The 18,648-nt window shown below is 38.4% G+C and overlaps 1 protein-coding gene across 7 annotated transcripts in view; it reads left to right on the forward strand.

Moving 5' to 3' along the window:
• Window positions 1–18,648, forward strand: part of NRXN3 (neurexin 3) — a 961,828-nt gene that overhangs the window by 915,262 nt on the left and 27,918 nt on the right. For 5 of the 7 annotated variants that reach the window (XM_058828777.1, XM_058828767.1, XM_058828773.1 and 2 more), the window contains one exon: window positions 8,808–8,883. In XM_058828777.1, coding sequence (XP_058684760.1) covers window positions 8,808–8,883 — 76 coding nt within the window. Of the gene's footprint in view, window positions 1–8,807; window positions 8,893–18,648 lie in introns of all 7 variants that reach the window. The other 2 variants (XM_058828761.1, XM_058828790.1) reach the window with 1 other exon arrangement.

Genomic DNA, 18,648 nt, shown 5'->3' on the forward strand with positions numbered 1-18,648 from the left:
CTAAGGGACTAGAGCCCACACCAGCAGGATGCTAAATTCTGTCAATAAGTCATCTTTTTCCTACATATCTATAAGAATCTTTCTTCAGTTTTTTGCTCTCTGTGTCATACTTTAAGCAGATGCTGAGAAGAGCAGGAAGTTGAAGTTTATGCTGCCCCATGTGTTCAACTGGTTGTTGGTTCTTCTGAGTGGGATAATGGCACAGGGGAAAACACTCTGACTCTATTTTCAGGCCATTTCATAAAAGAAATGTCTTCCATTTGAAAACTTTTGGACAAGTATTGGAAGCATCATTGTGTCGATTGATGTAATATTCAGAAAGTCACATTCCTGAGCAGTATTTGAATTTCAGCAAATTGTCCTTCCAGCAGCTCTCACTGACTTTAGAGTGGGTAGTTGTTGTGGGGTCAGCTGTACTGGCTTGAATTTTAGCATTAAGCTTTTTAGTTACTTTAGTTCATGATGGGCATACCTTCTGTACCTTTCTTAGGGAGTTTTCACCTGTATCACTACCATCTGCATAACTGTGGTTATATAAGAGAGGACTGATGGTTTCTGTTTCAAGCAGCAGTTTCCTTCAATAAGAAATATATAATAGGGAAGGAGCACAAGCTCCTTCATCAAATGACGAAAAGTATACTCAATGTGAATATTCTTCCTGTGTGGTTATTCCAAGAGGCTCTGTCTTCAGTGTATAGAGACAACTTTCATCTTCAAGGCACTTACTGGAAGAAGGAAAATTCACATGGAAAGGAGAAATTGATAAGAGGAGGGAAAGTGTCCTCTCACACCAAAGCTGTATCTTTTGTATTAAAACCAAAAAATGCTATTTTACAGCCCAGTTCAAAGCTCTTGCAAATCTTGATAGTTATATTGAACAGTCTGGAAAAGACTTTCCAGTTGATGTTTTCCTAGGTCAAGACAAAAAGAGCCTGTTCTGTTAGGAAAGAAATAGAAAAGCAAGTGGCTCTGTGGGCATATGTAATCAATAAACAACCAATCTAGATTCATGGAAATGAAATTTTATTTATTTATTTAGCTCCTAAATAATATGTAATTTCTTCAGGCCAAGAAATAAATTGAAAGGATTTAGGAGGATTTGCTTATCAGCAGAACACCATGTAGAATTACATTCCTTATGCTTTTGGGAAGGTACATTGAAGTTGGGTTAAGCTGCTGTGGTTCAATACTTCTCTTTCCCCTGTCAGGGTGCCTTGAACAACAGATGAATTAATCCTCTCCACTTTCCTTTCTCCCATCTTTGCCCTCCCTTCGCTTTCTCTCTCTCTCACACCGCCTCACATCATCACCATTCCCACTGCCAGCAGACAGAGACAAAAGGCAGAAGCATGATTTTTCCCTGTTGACTTTCCACAGCTCTGGCACAGAACAAAGTCTCTGAAATTTGGCATCAAACCTGGTCCAGAATAGTCAGACTTTACAGTCCTAATGAACTATTGATTTTAGTGAGACAGGCTTTTGGCTTTCAAAGAAGTAATTCAAGCTTTCAAAGTTCTTTTTAATCATGACTGCCCATGAATCTAGATTGACATACAATTGGGAAGATTATTTTTTGCTTTCTCTTGCTTAACTGCCTAGTTCCTTAATATGTTGTCTGCCATAGTAGTGGACAAATGGCTGATTTTGTTGAGGGGTAGCTCTCTCATGATCCCTATTTAATGCTATAATTTGACAGCAAATCAGCTTTTATATCCAGCCAGGAACATGCAGCCAGATGAACTTTTGCTGGGCTACTGCTGATGGACACATGCCTACTGGTTACCTACCTGCCTCTTGTTAGGTAACACAACAGCCCCAGTGACAAAACCCAAGGGAATGACCTGAAGTTGTGTCAGGGGAGGTTTAGATTGGCTGTCAGGAAGATGTTTTTCACCCAGAGAGTGGCTGGGCATTGGAACAGGCTCCCCAGGGAAGTGATCACAGCACCAAGCCTGACAGAGTTCAAGAAGTATTTGGACAATGCTCTCGGGCACATGGTGTGATCCTTGGGGCTGTGCTGTGCAGGGCCAGGAGTTGGACTTCGATGATCCTTGTGGGTCCCTTTCCAGCTCAGAATATTCTGTGGTTCTGTGGTTCTGGCTCTGAGCACAGCTAACTGAAAGGCTGTGCTGGATGGCTTCACTGCCTGCTTTGCAATGACAGAGAGAAATGTGTAATGTGTTTATATTACACAGTGATGGAGAGGATGCAAATATGGACTTGATTTGGAGTGAATTAGATTGGACTGAAGATAGATGGAGGAAGCTCTTCCCCATCAGAGCATATACACTAATGGTATTCATACCTGGATGGTTTAGGCAAATGCTTGACCTCAGTGCTAATGGTTTCTGGTATTTCTTTGAGACTTCTCCATAGTTGGTAAAGATCACTACTTGGATTTTTCTTGGTGAAAATAACACTTTTTTTCCCCTTACTTTTATCTTTTTTTGAAGCACTCTAAATAGTTCATCATTCTTCCTGATGTCCTTTGTGACACCTGTAAATGTAAAAATTTATCTTAAGTCCTTCTTAAGTCAAGTTCTGATTTTGTTTTACTAAGCCTGTCTGATTCATACATCTCTCAAGTTCTTTCCTCTTTTCAGTGGTTCTTCTCTGAATTGACTAAAATTACTTCTAATCTTTTGCCATTGAATTGTCCAAAACTTAATGTAATGAGCCGTTCTCTCTTGATGCAAAGTTGTTGCAGTCTGGTTGAAATCAATGCCAATTTAAACAAACAAAGGATTTGGTTCTCTTGTTTTTGTATTTACCTCAAATGAGCTATATGAAGAAAAATTATTAGTTTCATGTTCTTTGATGCATTGCCTCTGCAGAGGCAGACACAACCTCAGCTTAGTATCTGGGGGTGCAAAGGGCTTGCATATATTTGTGGCTGTGTCTGTCCAATGATAAGAAATTGCATGTTGTTCCATTTGGTAATGAGATGGAGAAGATTAATACACTTTAGCAAAAGACAGGAGACCCAAGACTCTCCTTAAAACTTTATACAGTCCCAAATTGTAGCTTCTTTTGTAATACCTCATTGTGATTTTTGCAACATTTGTAACATTTTCTCATTTGTATGCAGATTAGTTCTATCTGTATGTAGTAGTTTGAGTTTGTCCAGACTGAGTCTCTCAGGTCTGCTATACTGTAGTGACCTCAAGGGTATTTTGCAAATAAAGATTAATTAAAAAGTGAGAAACAAATATAATGTGTAGAAAGGACAGATGAAGGATTCTCATTTAATTGAATAGTGTGAACAGAATATGAAAAGTTCTTTAAAAAGCCCAGTTACCGAAGTACAAAAGGTGGAGGTATTCAAGCTAGAAATGGCACCTAATGAGACAGACACTTCATCTGCTATGTTCTTTGGGCAAAACAGCAAATGCCTTGAGCCTGTTCTTTGCCAAGAAACATCTTGGTTTTTAGAAGACTGCACAGTATCACTAACTTTTTGCTATTCTAAAGGGAGCATTTATACTACCTGTATAGAAGAAAATATGTAGTCCATATTCCATAATAAATTTGAGACCTATAGAAAATACAGCAGTATGGAAGGAATGGAGGGAGCCAAGTACTTGTATTTAGGAAAAGTTTGTTGACTTTCAGCTCTACATTTTAGGTGTGAAAGGCAAATGCAGTGCCCAGGTTAATACAACTGTATTTCTCCACCCTTGGGAAGATATTTGTGCCTAGCATTTCATGATGGTCATATTTCAAGAAGTACTGTAAATTGTGGTTCCTTGGTGGCAAATAGATTTACACTTCTCTCACAACAAAGCATTAAGTGTTGCTTTTCAAATAATGGTGTTGAATTGGAAGTAATATGTATAGTGTGCAGAAGAATTTCAAGAAAAAGGCAAATAGGAAAATTGAATCCTCCTTTACCGAATGTAGCAACTGCCAAGAGTGTAATTCTGCAGGAATTTGTCTGGGGGTTGAATTTATAGGTCCTTGTCTTTTCTCTCCCTCTAGAAGGGAGAACTCCATCATTCCTAGGTGTGTTTTTTTATAATTTCATAAAGCTGTTTTGTGACAGAGCTTATTTTATCCAACATGCTTAATCTTTCTCAAATAGTTGTGTACCCAAAGAGCAAGGTGTCAAAAACACCTTCCAATTGGGAAAAGGAAGATTCAGCACCTGCCATTTTGTCTAGAACAAAGGAGCAAGGGTTATGGAACTGATACATAAATTAGGGCTTTGGGCAATTTAAAGATTGGACAGGAACAGAGTCATCTTGAGAAGGTCTTGCCACACCATGCCAAATTTCCTTGCACTATATATCCCACACCAGAGCATACAGTGTAATGAACAAAGATTGTAGAACCATCACCGTGTCAAGATTGAAGAGGCCCTTAGAGTGAATAATTAGGAGGAGGTGATTACAGGACTAATAATTCATGGAAAGGAATGGGAAGCCAATTCAGTGAAATTGAAAGAATTCGAAGGTAAATATGCCCATAAATCCTCTGGGGTGGACTCAGAGTTTAGCACTTTCTCCTACCCTAGTTTTATTCCAAAGCAATTTCATTAAACACTAGAGAGAGGGAGAGAAAAAATAATAATATAAATGCCATAAAAAATCTTTCAGAGGAAGGAATAAAAAGGGTTCCTGCCAGAGAGAAATTTTATTGAAAGTTATTATAATACCTATCTTTAGTTTTATGGCCTTTAATACAGGCCAAGTAATTTCAAAGCTGGGATTCTTTAAAAATGAAATACATATTTTAAAATAGTATAGTGTGACTTATTATTTTTAATATAGAATTGAGCTAATAGAGGGAAGGGAAAAATATTTTCTCTCTCATGTTCTTTCCAGTGGAAACACAAACATCATTTCCATCACAGCATATGGAGAAGTTTCATTACTATCCTTTTGCCTGCACTTAAGAATGTTTAGCTTTTACTATCCCTAGACCACTGGGCAGACATTAAAGCATTAATCCACTTACATCCCCTGGGGCCAGTGGGTGAGTATAATGAGAACCATTTCAAAAATGGGGAAAAGGGACCAGAAATGGGATAGTGTTTTTGCTTACTGCCTCACAGTGAGCCGTTTCTGATATGAAGAAATCATGTTCATGGAGAGATTTCCAGGATCTCTGCTCACAAGCCTCTCCTGTCTTGTGGAAGCAGCAAGTTTAATAAACATCCAGTGAAAATTCTCAGGGAGGGTCTCGAAAGGTACCGATTCCTGTTACAAGAAGTAATGGTCGTCTGGATGTTTCCTTGACCCTGTTCCTGTGGTCAGGAATTTGCTGTTCTTTCTCGCTGAAATAGCTTTATTCCTTCGGGATGATTCAGATGTTGGTATCTAAGCGGAAGGCGTATGGAAAACCAATATGTGGTGGGACTAGAAAATCAGTTAGTGATGAATTGTGATGGAAAGTACCGAGATTAAAAATATAAGATAGGAAATGGCAAGACAGATTAGTATACTTATCTCTTCTGTGGTTTCTAGAGATCTCATTAATGACCTTGACTTAAATCTAACACCACTTCTGGAGGTTTTATTTCTTTTTCTAACTCTCATTTTTATACATACAAAATCAACAGGATAGGATAAGGAGCAATCACAAAGGAAAAAAAAATAGAATATCTGGTGAAACAGCATGTAGTAGAGATGGGGAGAAAAGATGGAGATTAATTGATAAAATCACATGTGGAACCAATCATGAAAAAGTGCAAATAGAGGTTGGAGTTGACAGGGTTGGTGAGTATTGCACATCACATATTTGCATTTTGTCTGAGTCTGGCTTACTGTGCCCTTTGTTCAGAACCAACACAAGCTGCAAGAGGATTTTATAGCAGGAAATCTAGTACACATACCAGAGTGCAGCATAAATATGTTGCATGTACTGCCATAAGCTGCTTATGAGATGGGAAATTGAACAAGAAGAGGAACAAGGGCCAGGCTTCATGACTTTTCAGGTTGTGGTACGGGGATTTACCAAACTAGATATAGGGTAATTAATAGATCTGGAAGGATGTTTTGACCTTCAATTTGTCTGATCCAAAAATGTTCTAAACTTTCATTATCTACCATTATCCTGTTGCAAGGAGGTTTCCAGTTTAAAAAAAAAAAAAAAAAAGGCCTTGTTACCTTCCTGGTTTCATATGTTGCCCCTAATATGCAAGAAGAAAAAATAGTTATAAAGGAGCTCCTTATTCTTTACAATTCTTTACAAATACTAAATCACATTGTCAATTCAATTGGATTTGATTCCACATTAATGTTGCATGAAGCCTTTAGATCTGAACAAGTGGGTAATAAAATAGGTATAGCAGCTGATAAGAGACAACTACACATTGTTATAATTTTTATGTTTATTTCCTACTGGAGAAAATAATCACTCTTTTTCTATGAGAAGTGTGAATTGTCAGATCTTCAACTCAGAGCAAAATCCACATGATCTAAATTTAACCTGGAAATCAATTGGCAGGGTTTTAACACTGTCTGAGCAAGGTAGTAGTCATGGATAGTTTATTCTTTATTCACAGTTCTGTCCTTAATTTATTCTTTATTTGTAGTGCCATCCTTACCCTTAGACAACTACATTATAAATCTCAAGTTTCACTAACTACATTTCCCCTGCTTAAAAATTTCTAGCAGTATAGCCTTGTTTACTAAACTGTGCTAAATTACTTTACATTGGTGCAATTAAAAACTAATATCTTTTTACTCAGAGACAGCTGCATTTCACTGTTAGAGGATGTGATCACTGTATAAGTTATAAATTTTCTGGGGATAAATAATACATTCTAAAATGTATGTGCCAGGACCAGAAGAATTGAAAAAAGTAGATTTCTATTTTGTGCATTCCTACTTTCTTGTCCCCTCACTGAGCAGACAAAATTTTAAAGCCAGCTTGTCTTAAGATAAGTCACCAGGATTTCAACAGAATTCTTCCACTTTTGATGACTGAAAGAAGATGTTAAAAAAATGACCTTGACATGTAAGGCAGGAACATATTACCTTCAGTTCCTTTTAATCTTGACTCCCCATGGAAGCAAGATTGTAAAAGTATTTAATGAAAGTATTTGAGCATGAAACTACTGCAAGATAGCATTCTACAAAACATTGCTGAATGACCATGCTGGGTATGACTGAGTAACACATAAAATACTTCATGACTGGGTTTTTTTACTTGCAACTGACCTACCCTGTTTTCCTTTCTTGGCTCAATCTAAGCCACTGAAATCAAGACTGAAGGAACATTAGGTTCAATCTGATATTTCTGATTGACTTTGTTCCCTTTTTCTTCCCTTAGCTCAAATACGAACAGAGAGGGGGAGAGCAAGGAACTTCTGGCAGAGGTCAGAGGTAATTCATAGTGCTAGGAGCATAGGAGGCTCAAGTCAGAGCCCTCAGACCTCTTTTGTAAAAGGGAAGAGGGAACATGTTGGAGACATGTTTACATAAGAATGTAAAGGAAACCTTATTTAAAGCTGGAGGGTCTTTTTCAGGAATAAGGATTTGAAAGTCTTATTGAGATGTGCAATTCCCAGAAATATTCACCTAGAGTTACTGAAGTGCAGCTGTCCTGCTCCTGAGTTCAGAAGTGCTTCCTGCCTGGTGAGGAGCATTTCAGTTGTTTTGTTTCAGGAGTCATCCTGCTAATCCTACTGCTCAGCAGAACAGGCAGCTCTCTGCAAGGAAGAGCTGTTAAGGGAGACAGTTTCATCAGAAGCCGTGGTTGAGCCAATGCTGCTGAGCTGGGGTAATTTTGTATCCTGCACAGGAACATTACAACCTGTGTCCAGAGGCTGCCACGGGCTCTCCCTAATGGTCTGCATTACTAATTCAACTAATTGCAGCAATTACAGGCAGGAGATGCTGCTGGGAAGAGACACCAGTACACGTCTCTCTAACATGCTGCAGTACATGCTGCTCATTAATTAGAGCAGTACACACACAGAAAGAAAAAATATTAAAAATGAAAATTAAAAAATATGAAAGCATCATCAGCTGGAAATGCAAAGGACTGTGATGAAACCTGTAATGGTTGTGAATGGTCACAGTTTGATTTAACCCTTTCAGAATCAGTCTTTACAGCTGGTCAACCTAGTGCATCCACATTGCTGGTCACTTGCTAAGCAAGGAGGTGAGGTTACATGTTGGGCATGCCTGACACATGCAGCACTTCCTCATCATGCAACAAGTGATATTTACCATCTGGGTAAACACCAGATTCCCAGCCCAAGAGGTGCATTAACAGAGCAGGAATTATGTCTGCCTCAGAGTGCTGCATCAGACACAGCAATGAGTACTGCTGGCTGTCTGAGTGATGTGTGTTATCTGGGTCTATCTTTTATATTTTTCTTTGCAGAAAGCATGTTCAGTGTGACCATGCCTCACATGGTAAGTCTCTCAGGAGGTGCCTTCTGGCTGCCCCTGCATGATACTTGTTCTTACAGAGGAGCCCAGCCTCCTCCCAGCAGACCCATCTGCAGTGGCTGTTGGAGGGCAGTTTGCCAGCCAAGCAGGCTTTGTAGCCCACTGTACTTCGTTCAACAGCATCAGTGTGATCCACTTGCTACCCTGAACAGCCAGGCAGGTGCACAGCACCTGTGCACACTTGAAATATTCAACAGCACAGGATAAGCACTATCTGTCCAACAGGAGACTCCTGCTCAGTGGAGGACACATTTACACAGGCATATATGGGGTGCTTGGTACAACTTAAATATTTTAAAAGTTACAATTGTGAAATCTGTTTTTTCCCCCTTGGATATTTAGCTGCCTGAGTAATAGCTTCTTGACTTTCAAATATCTTACTTTTCTTTTGCTTTTGCATGCCAGACAACTGATGACATCGTTTCATCAGCTGAATGTTCCAGTGATGATGAAGATTTCATTGACTGTGAGCCCAGTACAGGTAAGTCAGGTCAGTTGTGTTTTGCTTGCTTTCTGATTTCATTTGCAAAAAACAATGCATACATATATTTTATATGTGTGTGAATGTATACATATATAATTATATATGTATATATGTGTGTGTATATGTATATATATATACACTCATGTATATATACACTGTGTATAAAATAAGAAGCTATACAGCCAAGCATCAGATCCCATGGACTTGGCAACAGCAAAACACTGTTACCTACTCACTATTTGGTTTATATAAAGTTGTTCGCATGGAAAGGCAAACTTTCTGAAAGTGATTCCAGCTAATTAATACTTCACATATTTCTAGATGTTACTTTACTAACACAGTAGGAAAAAATCAATATGGAATGTGACAAATAATGAAGATTTATGAAGTGGAGAGGGTGAACATTTGAAAACAGAAGAGAAACAAAAGTGAAATAAAAATCAGTTATTAGCAATATTTAATCTTTCTTAATTACTCTGAAGATGGATGTTAAGGGATACATTTGTCCATGGGATTTTGAGCACAGTTAACATGGTAATGTGTTTATACTAATTTTGTTTCCTGTGACCCCAAAGAAATTGGGGAGCGCCAAAACATAGTTTTAACACAACAAAATTAGTAGTAATTCTTGCCTTGTTATCTGCAGTGATGCTTCAAAATGTATCCATTAAAGAGTCAGAAGGACTGGCCATGTGGAACTGACTCAACTTCTCCCTTTCAGATACATTTTGATAAATTGATGGCTTTTCTTTCTGGTGAGATATATAATGTGGTATCCAGCAGGCAACTGCAGTCTATTTTATTTCTTACAGGCTTTTTCAAGTCTTCTTTTTTGAGGCTTGCCATGAGTTAAGCATTTCTATAATAGAGAACAGACATCATCGAATTTCTGTGTACATTTAAAAGAAAAAGAGAAAGCTTGGTTAGAATTTTGTCTTTAAAAGTGAAACATATAAATAGTTTGAGGGAGTTCTTTTGTTTGGCTTTGTTTTGTTTGTTTTTGCTTTGTTTTATTTAGGATGATTGGTTTTTTTTTCCTTACAAAAAGTACCAAGAAAGTATTATAAATGTTCTGTTTCTTATTTCCTGAAGCCATTTGAGTAATACAGTAATAACATAAAAATTCACCCAAGGCTAGTGCTTTCACATTTCTTTTCAATTCGTCATGGTGTACCTGCATTTTTAGTAGAACTTGGTCCTGTTGTAACCTGAGATTGGCATTGTATTGTAGCTGGGAACTTCCACCCCAAATTCTTGACATCCCTGTGATGGCAGTGAAGGCAGTGACACAGACTGTTGGTAACAAGTAGCTCAGCCTACTTCCCAGATCTTTTTTTCACAGATTTCCATGGATTTTTCTACTCCCCATGTGTAAGGAAAGCAAATATTACTAGATTTTGAAGTATAAACAATGGGGGTACTGAGAGTTTGAATAAAGGTAGTAATGAAATGCCAGCACAGTGATTGTAATAAAAGTGAGGCATGAGATTAATAGGACCATGTTACAAGGACAAAGGTACTGCAACTATGCAAATAAATGAAGTCACTTCATTAAAGCTTCACTAACACGTGAAGACTTTATTTTTTAATTTATATTCTGATTACCGTGTATTTAAATTAAAGGACAAAATGATGTCTTTATCAGACTCCTCCTCTTGTAAATTTCTGTTTCAAAAATCAATAATTTCAGCACCTAGAAATTGTAACAACAATATTTTCAGCTTGTGCTGCCAGTGGAAAAATCAAAGTTTGAGTAGAAATTTGGTAAAGCAGCATGTTTAGCATGAAATTTCATAGCGCTGTACAGAAACATTTCCAGACTAAAAATACCTCCTTCCTGACACAGTTAGAAATCTAATGCTACAAACAGGTAAAAACTGGATTTGTAAAAATTACTTGCTTTTGAAAATCCTGCTAAGCATTACAGTTGGCAGACATAAGTGCTTACAGACGTTTGAATATCTGCTGTGTAAAATAATATGATTCACTGAAAATCTGCTGAAGGTTCTCTCCTAAACTACTAGACATTCTTGCAAATTTCACCCAGTATTTTCATTGCACCCTACTCTTCTTGCATAGGAAGGTGGCCCACATAAGCCACTGAAATCTGATTCTTTTCTAGGGAATTACTGTGACATTGAAAACAAAAGTTAGCTTGATTATATGTAAAAATAAGTCTCCCAGATGGTCCTTGCTGATGAAATCTGCACTTCCAGATTTTGAGTTTTCCTGCTCTCAGAGGTGCTGGTGTACAGAATTGCCAGAAGGAGGAGGAATATGCAGGTCCTTTTTGCATAAACTTAACTCATTCCATCATAATAAGAAGGAAAAGTAGCAGGTTTATGAGGCTTCTCATTTTGTTTATCTATCTTATTGTCTGCATTCTCAGTGCATCCAGTGTCTGCAATACAGCCTGTATCAAAGCACTCACTCAGCCCATTCTGCTCTGGAGCACTAAAGCAATCTGAGCCGGCTTATCAAAATCCAGTAGTGCTGGCTTGGCTGAGCAGATATGTTTGCCTTTACACTCCACCAGCCAAGTCAGAATTCTGGCCACACGCCAAGATCTGGTATTTAAATATGTACATTGTAGAGAGAAAAGATCCAGATTATCTTGCTTGTGTTTTCTAGTGTGTGGCTTCAGATTTTTTTAAAGCTTAATGTTGGGTTTTCTTTTTAAATTAGGCTCATTTAAAATTGCTTCATCCTGTTCTGTTGACAGGTCGCTGCCTTCTGCCTTGCTTGATCCCTTTTACAGCAGGCTGAAAATTAAATGACCTAACCCAGCACAGTCTTCTTTTTGTTGCTCTGATAATGTGTAGCTTTTAAAGCTCTTGAGTTTCTGCCAAATTTGGCCTTCCATCACCCTCAGTGCCATGGTCTAGTAATGTAAAGGTTACTGGACTCACTGCTGCAGCTGTGAGATATGATACACATCACTGTGAACCTGCTGTGCAATAGCCAAGACAAGGGCAGCACGGAATATTTCCCTGAAAATCAGAAGTTTTTAGATTTCATATGGGTCAGAATCAAATCCAATATCTAGAGATACTACTTTGGTCTTGGTCCTGAATCAGAGGCAGTACTCTACATAGTGTCCTTTTGAAGCCTTTGTTTTTGGTGTACTCAGAGACTGAAAACCATGTCCTCTTTGAGGTTAAATATCATGTGAGAACCATTTGGCAAGGTCTTATTGCCACTTAACTCTGACTGATGGTTGAATTTAAGACCTGAATCTCATGCACATATGATCTGCATCTGAACACTTGTGTCTCTTTAAAAAAAGATAGTGTGAAGGTGATTCCCTAACTCTGCTCCCTTCAGGATTTTCCAGGCTGGCTTGAAACATTCACTGTAGCAGGCTGGCTAACACTTTGTGCCCCCCTTCCAAAAGTGATTTCTTTTGGAATTTTGATATAAAATTTCATTCAAAAAACAGGAGCTGTCACTGGACCTGTTCTGAGTGAGGTAGCTTATATACACCTGCTGTAGACACAATGGATATGTAAGGAATTATTCTAAGTGATGGCAATGACAGCTGTGGATCCAAAACCCCCTTGTATTTTATGTAATGCAAAAGAAACCATTACAGGTTCAGGGACAGAAATTTCCCCCTATTCATCTTTTTGCAGACAACCCTAGATACCCTTAGATCTTTATATCTCCCAAAAAGCTTAATCTAAATGATACAGGGGGCAAAAAACCTGTTCATCTGCCCTTAAGAAGCATTTACTTAACAGTCAAGAGAAGATCCTCTTTTATCTCTATGAAAATGTTGCTTGTCCCTGTACATGGCCAAAAAACTTATATTTTTCTGTGCCAAAACATGATGCCTTTCTCTGGTAGGAGTACAGGACTGTCTTCTGGCCTGCTCCAGAGAGATCCGAGGCTCAAATATTCAAGCTCCTTAAAACTCAAGCCAAGGTCCTGAGTCTGTGCTTTAGAGCACGCTCTGTGGTGGTTTTTTGGTCACTCAGCTGCTCTCAGAGAATGTAGGATTTGTAAGGAGCACATCTTTTCTGACAAGGAACGACTAGGAAGCACTGTGAAGAAAGATAGCATTTCTCTCTTTTCAGTGAAATTAGGAGCACCCTTACAATCTGATCTTACTGAGATTTCAAAGCCTTGAGGATGATAATTGCACTTTCCTGTCAGCTGTTGCTGTCTCCTCAGGCCATTGCCCTCATTCCTGTTAAGGATGTCCATTAGTGGAGCTCTGGCAGGCTGGATGCTGGTGGCCAGGCAGCTGGCTGGGATCATAGCCCAAGCTGCTCCTTGGGCTACTCCAAACAGTGAGACCCAAACACACACCAATTATCCTGAAGCCCAGAATGCAGCCTCCTGAAATGGTCTGTAGGGCTTAATCCTTATTCCCTGGCTTGACACTTCCTTTGTTTCTTCCCTGATGCAGTTGCAAGTTTTCCTTTCCTATCAGCACATCAATTTCCTATGTGATCTTTTTTTTTTCCACCCCCAGGGAAATATACTCATTTTTCAAAAAGTACTTTGTTTCCCAAAAGGCTTCATATATGTTAAGGCTGTCATTGTCTAATCAGACTTGTAAGCCTTGGTGATGGGGGACTGGATACAGCAGTGGATATGCCAAAATCTACAGTTCTTTGCATTGGAAGTTACGTAGTGTTTTGTGCACTTACTCACAGGAGGCACATATCCAACAGATATGCTCTCTGTATCTACAATTTACTGGCCTGTAGCCATCTACCTGCAGGCTGCCTGGGTCAGAGATTTATTTGCAGAAAACAAGCATAATCTGTCTTCCAAAACAGCCAGCACAGTACAAAAACCAATATGCTGAAAGTGAAGACTTCACTGAAGAAACCGAAAGAAGTGTTTTGGCTGTTCTCCTCCATAACTGCATCAACCTTCCCAAAGCACTTTGGGAATTCTCGTTGTTCTCCTAACAGGAACAGCCCCCCACAATCCAGTGCTCAGTTACCCCCAGTCTTTCACTCTGACAAGCAGGAATGTTTGCCCATTTCTCGTTGTGTAAATAAGAAGTGCCTTTTAAAGTTGTGTGCATGCCTCTGAGTACTCAGAGAAATAGACTTCCCATCTCATCAGCTGAATACCATGTGGACACAAAGGACAGGGGTTCATCCACAACACTTCCCAGGGTGTAACAGCATCACTTGTTTGATGGAATTTCCTAGCTACAATCTTACAGCCAAAACACAATCAAATAAACAAGTTTTACAATCATGCAGATGACTTAGAGGAAGTTTTGTTTTCTTTTTGGTTTTGATTTTTTTAGTATTATTATTATTTTTATTTTTACATTAGGAATACTGAGATTAGTTTTCAGCATTTTGGTCTTTCTATCTATGTAAGCTCCGAAGGCCCCACCCATGAGAATATTTTGTCTATATATGCACTATATATACAGTGTGCATATATATATCTATATGCCAAAGTAATAAATGACCAGTATCAGCAGTAGCCCCTATCATTCAATCACATGTTTACACAGAAATTCATGCCTTCATCTAACCCTGGCATCCGCTGGTGTGGACAGATGCATGATATTGTTATTTCTTGGTGAAAAAGCACGTTAATTTATTTTTTGTTAGATTTGTTTTTCTTTTTTATTTATTTCTTTACTTTTAATTGATAATTTCATCTACCAATTAGCCTTGGGGTAGGGTGGGGCAGGGAGAACAAAAAAATTATACAGGTATATCGATCGATATATACACACATACTCCGTGTATATATAGATAGATATATACATTGTATATATTTGAAGAACATTTTCTGTCGTTTCACCTCATCTTGTGCCGCATGAATTTTTGGTGATTAATATTTTAGTTTCTTTTATATTTCTTTCTTTTTTTTTCTTTTTTTTTTTTTTTTGGCTCGTAATCGTGCCATATTGCTATTTTTTAATTTTTAAAATCATCGCTGTAATTCTCAATTTATATTTTTGGAGTTCTTCCAACAAAATAATGATTTAATCATCTCAAGAATGAGATATAGATCTGCAAACCAATAAAGGCAACAAAATCTTTTCTTGCCATCCTCAAGAAATCCACATTTTCGGACATCCCAAGAAAGTTGTGTGCAAAAGAATGAAGTATTACCCTTCCCTCCTTTATTTTTATTTTCCTACTTTTTTAAACTTCTGCAAAGTCTCTATCCTGTTTTTTTCCCTTTTCCTTTTCTTTCTTCAATTGAGTTCAGAGAAAAAAAAAACACCCAGAAGAAAAAAAGCCCTCCCCTTTACCCTGCATATTCCCAGGAAAAACTCTTCCAATGTAAAGAGCCCTAGAAACTGCAGATGGCATAAAAAGAATTTTATTGCAATGCAGAGTGTCTGTCGTATCTTTTATTTCTGGGTCAGTGCAAGATCATTTTTCTGGCATGCTGTAGTTTAGCTGATGTAACTAACCATGGCCTTCATTAACCGGTGCATGGGCTGTGATGACACCATCGTATGTTCCATCAGAGCTATGCATTCAGGCTAACCGAGCAAGTCTGTAGTGTACGATTTGGGGGGATATTGTTTTAATTTTAATTTTTATTTATATTATAATTTATTCTTTTTGGAAGAGTTATGCCAGTACCCTTGGCTGCTTCTTGCAGCCTCGGAGTTATAGATCTATTTTTTTAATGGGGTTTCTTTGCTTTTTTTTTATTTCTCAGTAGTGATTTTGCGTCTTGTTTGTGTCCATCTGTCTTGTCACTGTGTCTTGGAGGTCCATTGGTCCCGTGTTGTTATGTGATTCTGTTCTCTGTTCGTAAGCTGGTGTTTAGCTCCTCGGCGCTCCGTCATCCCTCATCCCCTTCCCTTCCCCTCTTCCCTTCCTCACCTACCCGAGGGAGGTCCACAAAGAGGCACCAAGCTTTGAATGACGTTCTGAGTGTGTCCCCAAGGCTTCAGGATGGATGTTGCAGTATGTCTGCAGAGCTTGCTAAGACCAAGTTTGCAGCTGTTCTGTTTTCAGCAGATTTCAAACTCTCTTATCATTTCACTCTTAGAAGTGGTTTACTGGCATAATGCTAAAGTGACTTCTTATACAGCTTCTTAAGGGATTTGTGTGTACATGCTGATGTCTCAGAGTAAGAATTCCTGCTATCTGTGCTTTAGGCACCAGACAACGCCACACAGGATTCAGGTTGTGTGTTAAATGGGATGTACCTAGGACTTTCAATAAAAGGCAGTCTTGGAAAAGGAATATCACTGTGCATGTGCAGATGAAAGATGTGTGAATGTATTCTTAAAATCCACAGTTCATAGCTTGTTTGTAGTTAGCAGGCAAAAGTCTAGCATGTACCTACAATTTCTAAGAGTAGTGTGTCTTCACTCTGTGGGGTCATTCTTCTGTCAGTGTGTGATGTCTGCCTCTTCCTGGTGCTGGTGAAAACTGGCTTGCTGATGTTTACTTGTAGGACTTGAACACAATTCTGGAATCGCATCTGGGGTGTCTTCTGCCATATGCATCATAAATGTGCAATAATGCGTAAAGCAGAGGAAAACAAGCTGAGTTTTCAAGCATCTGCTTAGACTAGAAACACTAGAAAAAATGTAGTTTGGTTTGTCCAGTGGTTCATTTCCTGATACTTTAATTAAGTTCTTTGTGAATGTACTAGCTACATTAATGGCACAGGAAGCTTCAGTGCATTAGGATATATCAGCTGGCATCAGTGGATCAGCTCAAGTTAGTGAAGGAAAAGGCAGACAGTTTTTATGCAGATACTGTTTACAACATCACAAAAAGCATACTTACACATACCTTTAGCCTAGCTAAAATTCCAGGTTTTTTGTAGGAATTAATTTGTTCTGAAGATAAGATGTTGAAATCTGTGAACTTTTCTCACAGGACCGTGATATAATACCTTTTTAGGCTAAGAGTCACCAGAAGAGGGAAGTGATGGGATACGTTCAGGTTTCTAACATGGAATTATTCAATTATTTCATTTAACTTACCCAACATATGTTTCCTGTACTTGCAGAGAGATAAAAAGATCACTTTTCTTTCACTGGTGGGAACCAATGATTTATGCTCAGTTTAGTTTTCTTAATTCTTACGTAATCTGAGAAAAAATACTGAGTGTACTTATAACAACAGAAAATTAATCAATATTTAAAGCTGACTTGGTTTAGATTTTAGATCTCATGTGTTTTTCATAACTAGTAATTCCTACTAAATCTAAAGCTTTTTCTTGGCAATTGCTTAAGTAAAGCAACTGCTTATAAAATTATATTGTAATCAACAAGCTTGTAGTTTTGTGTAATACTGCCCTCTGGCAGAGAGACCAGAACAGTCCTGTTACGAGGCAAACAGCAAAAGAAACCAATTTTTTAGAACAGCTTATTGGAGCAGAAAAATTGGAGTTTTAGCCCCCTGCATCATGAAGTTCAGGGTAACCTTCAGACTGGAGTAATGTGACAATCAAGCATCCAGCATCAGGACAGAAACCTCCAGGCTGTGATAAAGCTGCTGTGTCCTACTGAATGGTGACTTCTGTTTGCCTTACGTAGCCTCTGGTGTGCCTGTGACCAGCCTCCTGCAGGGGCAAGGGGCTCACTCAAGTACAGGAGATGCTGTGAAAGATCCCATTGTGCTCTGTTTTACCCCAGTAACGTTATATATGGATATCTGGCACTAGAAATAGTTCGTTCTTATTTTATTTGCTGTCTCAGGGCAGGCTGCTGGTTTCAGCTTTTGTGACATTTGTCACTGAGCAAGGGGAAGAGCTGAGAGTTCAGTTGTTTAAGCCAAGAATAAAAAGCCTGAACTCTGGTGTGGCACTCCCAGTCTACTATTCTAGAGTAGAACTGGGAGTTCTGCTGCTGATTCCTTCTGTGACTGTATGTATATTGTTCATTTGCCTACCTGTAAGGCAGGGTAAATGAACTATTTATAGCTAAATGAGGCAAAGATGAAGGGAAAGGAGATTTAATTACCATTTTAATGGACTTTAATATTCAGGTGCAAATTACTCTTCAATACCCCAAAATGATTCTGTACTGCTACCTACCAGAAATATGAAAATAAACTGTCATTGTTAAGGTTTTAGTACTACATGCTATCTTCGCTTACTCTGAGAAGTAACATTATCACATATTTTTGTATAGTAGGTACAATTCCTAGTCTGCTAATGCAGAGAGAATAAAGTGAGGGATACAAAAGTCAAGTATTTTAATGTCAGGGGTCATTAGTGTGACATTATTTTCATTAAATATCACTTTTCCCTCTAGAATTAACACACACATTTGAATGAACCATGCTCAGTCTACATAAATTAATGTCATGAGTGGACAGCAATATACAGATCTTAAATATCAGCACTTCCATCACTTGGACCTGCATCCTTGTAGAATTTTCCTTTAAAAACTTAACAGTTTCTCCAGCCTGACTTAGCTGGTGTAAGTTTCCCCAGTTCTGCATTTAAGATAGGAAAGATCAGAATCAGCCCCACAGTCTGGCTACCTTGCCCTTGCTGCCTTCCAGTCTTTTTTTAAAGCGTGTTCTCTAAACTCAAAGCCATGTGCACTGTCACATTCTGGCAATCCCTCTAGTGCTGTGCCTATGTTATCAAGCTGACACATGTCTAAAATACTAAGATATGATATTTTCAACCTGCTGCGACTTGCTTTTTGTCCCTGTTAGCTTTGATTTTCAGCTTCATAAAATATATGGGAAAGAAAATAAAAATAGCCAATGACACATTCAGTGAAAGAGAGGAGCTAGCACATGACTCAGAAACAGATTTTGCATCAAAAGCAAATGTTTGTTTATT

This window comes from Poecile atricapillus, chromosome 1 (genome assembly GCF_030490865.1).
Source record: "Poecile atricapillus isolate bPoeAtr1 chromosome 1, bPoeAtr1.hap1, whole genome shotgun sequence".
Taxonomy (NCBI): domain Eukaryota; kingdom Metazoa; phylum Chordata; class Aves; order Passeriformes; family Paridae; genus Poecile; species Poecile atricapillus.